Source organism: Liolophura sinensis, chromosome 2, assembly GCF_032854445.1.
Source record: "Liolophura sinensis isolate JHLJ2023 chromosome 2, CUHK_Ljap_v2, whole genome shotgun sequence".
Classification (NCBI taxonomy): Eukaryota; Metazoa; Mollusca; class Polyplacophora; order Chitonida; family Chitonidae; genus Liolophura; species Liolophura sinensis.
The window spans coordinates 26392992-26404316 of NC_088296.1; the positions used below are offsets into that span (position 1 = coordinate 26392992).

An 11325-nucleotide genomic window follows, 5' to 3' on the forward strand; every position below is an offset into this window, starting at 1 on the left:
TTATGCGTTAGTATAAAAGGCTTTCGTGAAATGTAGCAGATTTTGTAGATATATGTGGTTGTGGATGACGCATTTTTGTTACACCCAAAAGGAATTACATTTCAGGAAAAATAGCATCTGTTTAGGAACCCTATTTGATATGCGCTGAAGAGTTTGGTAGCATTCAATGAAATATAACATATTTTATATTTAACAAAGGAGTGTCATAACATGTGCACGGTAAAGCCGACATGTATACAGAGACGTTTTGTTGTATATGTTTCTAATGTGGAGGGTAGTGTATAGTGAGAGGATTTAGTAGGTGGGATAAGTGTGGAATATGAAGATCAGACAGGAGTTTTACCTGCCTGACGGTATGAACGATTGGTATTAAGTTCGTACAGTGCTTAAGTCGACACAGTAAGGCGCGCTAGGTGGGCAGCGCGGATACTGAAGCCACAGGCACAAGGTAGACCACGTCTTCACGTCTTTTCACCGCCTCGGGGAAACTGAACGGGGAATGTTCGTGGATTTTGTCAGTTACAATTCTTTTTCCAGCTTTTCCTTGCCGGTATTAACGTTTGACGTTGAAACAACAGTTACTAAATACACTTTCTAAACGACGTCCAACTGTTTGCTGTCACAAGAGCTACAACATTCTCGAAGAGTGTGAATTTCTAGGTCAAAGGTCAACATATCCATCCTTTCGGTGCGCTAAGCTCTCGGATCTCAATTAATGACAAATCTTTGAGATCTTCCACACCGTGTGGGTCAGCTTGACTGTCCACGAACCTTGTAAAGTCACCAGAAAGTGATATCTATAAGATATTTATGCTCAATCCCGCCTTGTCAGGCAGTCTGTTTGGACTAACCCCCACCTGGGAGACGTTTTCTGTGCATTCGAGTGATGTAGCTATCCCCAGAAGACAACACTGTGTTAATTTGTTCAGGGGCTTCAGGCAATGGCGTCACGCCCCATGGCGTCACCAGGCATGACGTCACAATGTGTCCTTTCGTCGTGCTGTGTATTAGTCGTGATTTTGAAACAGAGTTTGTCAGAAGGTAGGTGTATCTAAATATGCTTTTCATTTCTATTCTTTGTTATCCACTAGACGACTGGGTTAACCACCAACTGTGTTATCAAAGGAATAATCAATGCATCGTTCGTGTTTCCAAACATGAGTGAAAACTGACACTATTTTTCTAAAGTACAAGTCTGTAGCAGCACAGTGATCAAGGCCTCTGGGGTCTTCAGGCAAGTCCCAGGTTCAGTCCGGGTTGAGGGCGAGTTTAAAGCCTTTTCAATGTAAGGGTGTTTATTCTGTGAGTGAGAAACGATCGCTACAGGGTCCGTGTAGTCCTCAACCGATGGTGACAGCGACCATTAGTAAAATAGCCCTATACCAATCGATATTAACCATTTGTTTATTGTTGTTATTTTGCCTTTTCTACAGTAAAAGCTTGCCCTATATTTACTGCTTTGTCTTTCTACATATTTCCAAACTTTATGTTTCAACAGCTGCAACCATAAGCACTGATGTAAGTCTGCCAATGAATACATCTGAAAATGTGACAGGTAAGAGATCAACACCACTGTACCTCTTCTCTCTGACTTTCGCACCTGTTTTGGCGATTTCACCTGTTAAGCCATGTAGACCTAAATAGTAGGTTAGAGACGATTTAATATTTATAAATGTCCAGTGCTTCGATAACAAACAATAGTTGTTACATAAAACGAGCTGTTTTTAAGTCTAGTTGTTCGTTTATTGATTCTGTGTCTTGTATTGTTTAAGATTGTTTCCGTCCCCTATCATTGGCATCTGGCCATATAACACTTGTATAGCGTACTAACGGGGAACACGAGGACCACAAGCAAGTCACTTACTCTGCATTGCAGTGCCCACAAAGCAAAGGGGGAGTACACAAGCATAGCAGCCGAGATTTTCACACAGATTAGTCAGGAAATATTCCAAGATGTGCTGTCTTTAAAAAATGTCATTAGACAGACACCGGATGTTACACTAAGCCACACTTACACTATGCATGAAGGAACGTCCCCAGTACTTGATGAATCTCCTGGCATTAAATGCCAAGCCAGACACATCGATGACATACTCAGTCGTACGGACACTGGCAGTACCGTTCGTCTCCACTACTTGACGTATCCCCTTACACTGAACACCAAGCCACAGACATCAGGTATGACCCTCAGCCATAGTAACACCGACAGTATGGGGTGTCTCCAGTACTAGGCGTATCCCCTGACACCAAACACCAAGCCACAGACACCAGATATGACACTCAACCATACTGACACCGGCAGTACAGGATGTCTCCAGTACTAGGGGTATCCGGTGACACCAAACACCAAGCCACAGACACCAGATATGACACTCAGCCATACTGACACGGGTAGTTCGTGATGTCTCCAGTACTAGGGGTATCCGCTGACACTCAGCCATACTGACACAGGTAGTACGGGATGACTCCAGTACTAGGGGTATCCGCTGACACTAAACACCAAGACACAGAACCAGATATGACACTCAGCCATACTGACACGGGTAGTACGCGATGTCTCCAGTACTAGGGGTATCCGCTGACACTAAACACCAAAACACAGACACCAGATATGACACTCAGTCATACTGATACCGGCAGTACTTACACTAAACGTCAGGCCATAGACATTTCATCTTTTTTGCCCTCCAGGCTGATCGTCAAAACTACACAAATTACATCATACATTTGATTTTGATGCACTTTTGTTGGATTTTGTCGTAGAATTAGGTACATGTTGCTGTGCTTAGAGAAAACATTTTCATTTGATCTCTGTTTCCCTTAAACTCTGTTTGTTATCGTAGTAAACGAAACATTTGAGATGGCAACCCAGGAACAGTTTACAAACACAACTAGCGGTGAGTCTATCAGATTTGTAACACTTAAAACACTTTTGTAACACCTTATTATGTGTTCAATGTCATTATAAAATTTTCATCTATTTATTTTACCGATGGTTTGCGTTGTCCTCAAGAATGTTTGACTCACAAATCGAAGATCAGATTTTTGGGTGCGGGAACAGTACAAAACAATAACTCGCAGTATTAAAACACACTTGTTCATACAATGTCCCTTAAAAGTCAGAATGGGTAGAGAGTGTCCGCCTCGAAGTCGGGATACCCCCGATCAACTCTGGTTCGGGTCAAGCCAAAGATTTTAAAAGTAGTATTTTTTGCAGCCTCGCTTGGTGCTTAGCACTGAGAGGTTAGAGCAAGGAAGCAAGACAGGTTGGAGCGGTGTGAGCATAACGTGACTAGCTTCTGTTTCGTGTTTGGTGTTTTCGGCATGAAACATCAATGTCCCAGCACTTGGGCGGCGAGGATTCATCCGGCTACAAGAATCCAAAATACATGTACACATAAATAATGACTCCTCGTCGTCATATGGCTGAAAAAACTGTTCAGTACAACGTTAAACCTCAAGCATTCATCCATTGATTTTCAGAATCTTTATCTTTCCTGCGACATGTAATAAACACGATTTCATCTGAATATACAGTGATTCACTAACGGATGCTCTAATCACACCGACGCTCCAGCTTATTGTATCGTCCACAAGATAAGCCTTGTTGTGAACTAACCAAATGATCTGACCTTCCCACATATGGCCGGAGAGGAATATTGCATGACCTGGACTTGAACTCACAGCGACCACAGTGGTGAGACACTTCTGGGTCATTACGGAGCCCCCTTAATTCCTTGGTTAACGCACCTGTAACTAGTTCTGACGCTGCGAACATTTCGTGTTATATTCTGTTCTCGGTTTCCTCATACTGATTGGGGAGGTTTGTAGGTTTCCCCAAGTATCTGTCTAGTTTCTTCAGACTTCTTGGTGAGGTTCTTGGGTTACCTACCAACTAGGCGACGTGCACAGGGCTCTCTATCAGCCTGTGGTCGGTTTCCTCTTACGGGTAATGGCTTATCCTGTTTTCCAGCCTATGTCATGAGGTAAAGTGGTTTCAAAAGGTCTCAGTCGCGTTTCCTCAGCCCACTCGGTGAGGTTTAGTGGTTTTTCCAAGGGTCTAGTAACCTCTACCTGCGTGTTGAGGTGGTACATTATGGTTTCTCCAAGGTTTTGTTCGGTTTCCTAAGTCTGCGTGGTGATGCTTGTTGGTTCCTCTACGCCTCCATCTGGTCTCCGCTGAAGAAGTGTTAAGGCGCTACATGTATGCTTTCAGGTAAGTTTTTACTCTGTTTCCTAGATCTGCATGGTGGCTCTTTGAGCGTTGATTATATATATAAATCAACGCTCAAAGAGCCACCATGCAGATTGTGTGAGTGTGTTTGTGTGTGTTTGTGTGTGTGTGTTTGTGTGTGTGTGTGTGTGTGTGTGTGTGTGTGTGTGTGTGTGTGTGTGTGTGTGTGTGTGTGTGTGAAATCAAATATCAGTTCCATTTTGTTACAGGGAGCACAGCGGCCACGATTGCTTCAAGTACAGTCGTGACAAACTCTACCCAAGGTAATCAATATATTTTCACGAGTGACTTTCTACATCCAGAGCAAAATAAGCCAGCACTTGTGTCATAAGGCAGTATCTGTGTCATAAGGCAGTATCTGTGTCATAAGCCAGTATCTGTGTCATAAGCCAGTGTCTCTACCATAAGCCAGTGCTTGTGTCATAAGCCAGTATCTGTGTCATAAGCCAGTGTCTCTACCGTAAGCCAGTGCTTGTGTCATAAGCCAGTACAGGTGTCATAAGCCAGTACCTGTTTCATAAGGCAGTACCTGTGCCATAAGCCAGTACCTGTGTCATGAGCCAGTGCCTGCGTCATATGCCAGTACCTGTGTCATAAGGCATTGCCTGTGTCATCAGGCAGTACTTGTGTCATAAGTCAGTGCCTGTGGCATAAGCCAGTGTCTGTACCATAAGTCAGTGCCTGTGTCATAAGCTAGTATCTGTGTCATAAGCCAGTGCCTGTGTCATAAGCCAGTGTCTGTACCATAAGCCAGTGCTTGTGTCATAGGCCAGTACTTGTGTCATAAGCCAGTGCCTGTGTCATAAGCCAGTGTCTGTACCATAAGCCAGTGCATGTGTCATAAGCCAATACTTGTGTCATAAGGCAGTACCTGTGCCATAAACCAGTGCCTGTGTCATAACCCAGTGACTGTGTCATATGCCAGTATCTGTGCAATAAGTCAATGCCTGTGTCATTAGAAAGAACCTGTGTCATAAGCCAGTGCCTGTGTCATAAGCCAGTACCTGTGTCAAAAGGCAGTACCTGTGCTATAAGCCAGTACCTGTGCCATAAGCCAGTACCTGTGTTACAAGGCAGTACCTATGCCATAAGCCAGTACCTGAGCCATAAGTCAGTACTTGTGTCAAAAGGCAGTACCTGTGCCATACGCCAGTACCTGTGCCATAAGTCAGTGTCTGTGTCATAAGGCAGTACCCGTGCCATAAGCCAGTATCTGAGCCATAAGTCAGTGTCTGTGTCATAAGTCAGTGTCTGTGTCATAAGCCAGTACCTGAGCCATAAGCCAGTGTCTGTGCCATAAGGCAGAAGCTGTGCCATAGTTCAGTGTCTGTGTCATAAGCCAGTGCCTGTGTCATAAGCCAGTGCCCAAGGTAAATGTAGGCTAATCAATATATTTTCACGAGTGACCTTCTAAATCCAGAGCAAATAATCCAGTGCATGTGTCATAAGCCAGTGTCTGTGTCTCAAGCAAATACGTGTGTAGTATGCCAGTACCTGTGTCATATGCTAATGCCTATGTCATAAGCAAGTGACTGTGCAATAATCTAGTGCCTGTACCATTAACCAGTGCTTCCGTCATAAACTAGAACATGTGCCCGTGCTGGTGTCATAAACCAAAGTGCCAGTGCCTGTACCATAAACCAGTGCCTGTGTCTTAAGCCATTGCCGGTTTCATAAGCCACGGCCCGTGCTATAAGCCAGTAACTGTGATATATGCCAGCACCTTTGACGCCAGCTATTTTGTGTCAAAAGCCAATACCTGTGGCATAAACCAGTACTGTGCCATAAGCCTGTATTTGTTCTATAAGCCAGTACCTGTGTCTCAAACCAGTGCCTGTCTCATAAGCCAGGACCCGTGCCAGAAGCCAGTTTCATAAACCCGTGTTTCTGTGCTATAAGCCAGGGCTGGTGTTATAAAGTAAAGCCTGTGTAATAAGCCTTTGCTGTGCGATAAGCCAGTGCCTGTACGATAATTCAGTGCTCGTTTTATAAGCCATTTTATAAGTTTTTATGCTTGTGTCATAGCTCATTACCTGTGTCATAATAAAGTGCCTGTGCCATAAGCCAGTGCCAGTTCCTGTGCCATAAGCCAGTGCCAGTGCCTGTGCCATAAGCCAGTGCCTGCGCCATAAGCCAGTGCCTGTGTAAAATGCTGGTGTGTGTGTATTTTTCTGCTATTTGACAGTTACTGTTTTGTTGTGAACAGAACAAATATTTTGGAATTTTGTGACTGTTAGTTTTACTTATGGAATACTCCTTACCACTCCATGATATACAAATTAGGTTGCTAAGTTAGGTAAAGATTCTTGATGGATTGTTTGTATTTGTTCTCAGATGTTGAGGACCATGAGGACTACACGGGCGTGATTGTCGGCTCATCAGTAGCTGGGGGTCTCGGGGTCGTCCTAGTCACGGTGTGCATCTGCTGTCTCATCCGGTAAGTTTTGATAACAAACAAGCAACACCAGGCAAAGCTTGAGCTTTGGAGCCAGTTCGACGCAGATAGGCTGGTGTCGGCCTAGTTTCTCCACTTGTGTCGGCTTTGCCTCACCACTTGTGTCGACCCAGTCTCACCACTTGTGTCGGCCTTGCCTCACCACATGTGTCGACCCAGTCACCACTTGTGTCGACCTTGCCTCACCACCTGTGTCGACCCAGTCTCACCACTTGTTTCGGCCAAGCCTCATCACTTGTTTCGGTCAAGCCTCACCACTTGTGTCGACCCAGTCTCACCACTTGTTTCGGCCAAGCCTCATCACTTGTTTCGGCCAAGCCTCACCACTTGTGTCGACCCAGTCTCACCACTTGTTTCGGCCAAGCCTCACCACTTGTGTCGACCCAGTCTCACCACTTGTTTCGGCCAAGCCTCACCACTTTTGTCGACCCAGTCTCACCACTTGTTTCGGCCAAGCCTCACCACTTATGTCGACCCAGTCTCACCACTTGTTTCGGCCAAGCCTCACCACTTGTGTCGACCCAGTCTCATCACTTGTGTCGACCCAGTCTCACCACTTGTGTCCACCCAGTCTCATCACTTGTTTCGGCCAAGCCTCATCACTTGTTTCGGCCAAGCCTCACCACTTTTGTCGACCCAGTCTCACCACTTGTTTCGGCCAAGCCTCACCACTTCTGTCGACCCAGTCTCACCACTTGTTTCGGCCAAGCCTCATCACTTGTGTCGACCCAGTCTCATCACTTGTGTCGACCCAGTCTCACCACTTGTGTCGACCCAGTCTCATCACCTGTTTCGGCCAAGCCTCATCACTTGTTTCGGCCAAGCCTCACCACTTTTGTCGACCCAGTCTCACCACTTGTTTCGGCCAAGCCTCACCACTTATGTCGACCCAGTCTCACCACTTGTTTCGGCCAAGCCTCACCACTTGTGTCGACCCAGTCTCATCACTTGTGTCGACCCAGTCTCACCACTTGTGTCGACCCAGTCTCATCACTTGTTTCGGCCAAGCCTCATCACTTGTTTCGGCCAAGCCTCACCACTTTTGTCGACCCAGTCTCACCACTTGTTTCGGCCAAGCCTCACCACTTCTGTCGACCCAGTCTCACCACTTGTTTCGGCCAAGCCTCATCACTTGTGTCGACCCAGTCTCATCACTTGTGTCGACCCAGTCTCTCCACTTGTGTCGACCCAGTCTCATCACCTGTTTCGGCCAAGCCTCAACACTTGTGTCGACCCAGTCTCACCACTTGTTTCGGCCAAGCCTCATCACTTGTTTCGGTCAAGCCTCATCACTTGTGTCCTCCATCGTCGGACAATTTAATCAGCATTCAGGAATTATTTAAGCTGTTGTCTAGGATGATGCTGTACACACTTTAGATAAAGAGAATGCATGTGTATACACCATTGTTATTCATATGATTTATTTGATTGGTGTTTTACGCATTACTCAAAAATATTTACTCCATACTGACATAACATGCGCTATGTGAGTATGTATTTAGACAAACAATTGTGAAACACATACTTTGTTTTGTTTGTATCAATTTAAACCAAGAACTGCCTGTGTTATGCGTGAGTGGGCGACCAAGTGTATCTACTGTACATTTCAGCTCAGATATTATTAACCCATCGCTAACATATGATGTCATTTAGACATTAGCCTTTTATATCGTACGAATTTGCAATATTCCCTATCAATTTATAAGTCAAATCTATGCTTTTGGAATTAATTGAGTCCCGTTTGTTTTTGTAGCTCTAGACTGAAGGTCAGACGCAAGCAACCAAGTATATCCACCATATACAACACAACCGATGGTTGACCGGTTACGAAATGAACAGAATCTCGGCAAGGTACCAGTTGAAAATGGTACCCGTTCGCTCCACAACTTCCGGTCTTCTCATGGGACGTCCTTTCTCACCGGTTAGACCTGCCTCCCTTTATAAGGAATCAAACTACAATATCAACTTTGGATTTCTTCCTTCTCCAGTCAACGCGTACACCGCTGTTGAATATTAGCAAAATTTTTACAACTTAACAGAATGTCCGGATTTTTAACCGTAGGATCATCTCATTGAGGTTACACTCAAAAACACATTCATTAATTTTAAAGAAAATCATTCGATTTTATAACGTAATAACGCCTAATGTGTCATGTCCAACATATTATCATGTTAGTCTGATGTAATCTCTATCTGGATTTATTAGAATCGTTGTGCTATATACATCCACCATCACTCAGAATGAGAGTGATTTTTAACGCACGACAGCCGTTAAAAGTTTTAGTTCAAACAACGGATTGTCTAAGGCCGAGTCGTAAGAAGAATGCCACCCATGTGGTCACTTTCCCCTATTACGGGATATCATCACAAGGTTAGAAAAGCAGCCAAGGGTAACGGCGATTGGTTACTTATTGTGTAGGATTATATTTATCACATAGCTGTTCCCCTAACAGAGCAGACCCAGGAAGATGCATGTAGAACTGGAACAGTCCGATGTACGTATACAAACTACATATACAACAAGAACAGTCTGATGTAACTATACAACCTACGCATACAACAGGAACAGTCTGATGTAGCTATGCAACCAACGTATGCATTAAGAACAGCCTGATGTTCCTATACAACCTACGCATACAACAGGTACAGTCTGATGTACTTAAACAACAGGAATAGTCTGATGTACATAAACAAGAGGAACAGCCTGATGTACAACAGGAGCAGTCCGATGTACATAAACAACAGGAACAGTCTGATGTATCTACACAACATACATATACAACAGGAACAGGCTGATGCACCTATACAACTTTCATATACAACAGGAACAGTCTGATGTACCTATACAACCTACATATAAAAGAGGAACAGTCTGATGCACCTATAAAACCTACATATACAACAGGAACAGTCTGATGCACCTATAACACCTACATGTAGAACAGGAACAGTCTGATGTACCTATACAACCTACATATACAACATGCATTTACAACAGGAACAGTTTCATGTACCTATACAACCTACATATAGAACAGGAACAGTCTGATGTACCTATACAACTCACATGTAGAGCAGGAACAGTCTTGTGTACGCATACGACATAGACATACAACAGGAACAGTCTGATGTATCTACACGACCTACACATACAACAGGAACAGGCTGATGCACCTATACAACTCACATGTAGAGCAGGAACAGGCTGATGCACCTATAAAACCTACATATACAACAGGAACAGGCTGATGCACCTATAAAACCTACATATACAACAGGAACCGTCTGATGTACCTATACATTCTACAAGCACAATAGAAACAGTCTCATGCACTTAACCTACATACACAACAGGAGCCGTCTGATGTACCTATACAACCTACATATACAACAGGAACAATCTGATGTACTTATAGGCTACAAAACACATGTAGTACTTCTTTTTTGCTAATTTTGCTTAGTTGATCCTTAGTTAGAAGCGAAGATATTGATAATAATTTGCTCCAGAATAAATGACGCTCTCTTATTATGTATGTACTTTATCATTCCACCTCGTTGTATAAGGTATCGGCTGTGAACGTTCTTGATTTGTTTATTTCATTCGTGTTTCACACATCACTTAAAATATATCATCCGCGCGACAGCGGCTAGTAATATGTTGGGAGGCATCCGGACTGGGCCACGGAGGAAACTCACGAGGTCTGTAATACATTCGTAATGAAACCCTGATTTATAATCCGTCTAAAAAAAACTCACCCTAATTATAGAGGATCTTTGCTGCTCGGCCAAGTCTGTTCGGCTCTAATCTACCCGCCATTTGTCACGCAGATAACTACTTCATTCTTATATTGGGAGAAAAGCATATATTTTCCAATGGATCAGAGAGAAAAGAAAACGATGTAAAAGTCAAGGCGGAAACATGACCTCGCTGAACGACTGAGTCATATCATGGCCGTGGTGTTTGATCAGAAACCAGTTTCTGTGCCACCAGCAAGGAAGCATCTATGATGCTGCCTCACTGGAAAGCCGTGCTGGTGACACCAACTATGGCAGTATCACCTTGTCTATGTAACAGATATGTACATTTACCACCGACACGGAGACATTCATAGTGCTGCATCACTACAATGGCATGCAGAGGGACACCAGCCGTGACAGTGTCCCCTTGCTCATGTAACAGACTGATATCAGCAGCACGGGAAGATTTACAGTGCTGCCTCACACGAATAGCATGTCGAGGATACCAGTCATGACGGTGTCTCCTTGACACATGCCAGTGTCCTGCACCAAAACGAAGGCATCTATTTTACTGTCCCGATTGAATACCAAACCGAAAATACCAACCAGATTTCCCCACGTAAATATATAATACTTGTCTCGAGCCAACCAATACTCAGCCTCTGTGTGTAGACAACAGGAGAAAAATTATTCAAACTGTCAATTTTAAGATTTAGTTATGCATCACGCCCCTGGTCCTCATCAGTATACATCTAATTACATACAACATGACTCACATCTGCTCCAGCAACGACCCATCTACGCAAACTGGCCTAGCATGAAAACATGATGAGGAAGCTGGCAAGTAATTGCTCATTGTAATTACGGTGTGATTAAATTCTACAAATCAGGACCACTG

General features: G+C 44.0%; 1 protein-coding gene across 2 annotated transcripts; it reads left to right on the plus strand.

The window, feature by feature from the left end:
• Positions 1 to 310: 310 nt before the first annotated feature.
• Positions 311 to 10218, plus strand: LOC135462911 (uncharacterized). 2 transcript variants are annotated; one of them, XM_064740218.1, is made up of 6 exons: positions 311 to 1041; positions 1499 to 1555; positions 2844 to 2897; positions 4444 to 4497; positions 6569 to 6671; positions 8443 to 10218. In XM_064740218.1, exons 1-6 carry the CDS (start codon positions 942 to 944, stop codon positions 8507 to 8509), a joined length of 435 nt encoding a protein of 144 aa, XP_064596288.1. In that variant the 5' UTR covers positions 311 to 941; the 3' UTR covers positions 8510 to 10218. The 2 variants fall into 2 exon arrangements, with proteins under 2 accessions (XP_064596288.1, XP_064596289.1); XM_064740219.1 differs by lacking the exon at positions 2844 to 2897.
• The last annotated feature ends 1107 nt before the right edge of the window (positions 10219 to 11325 follow it).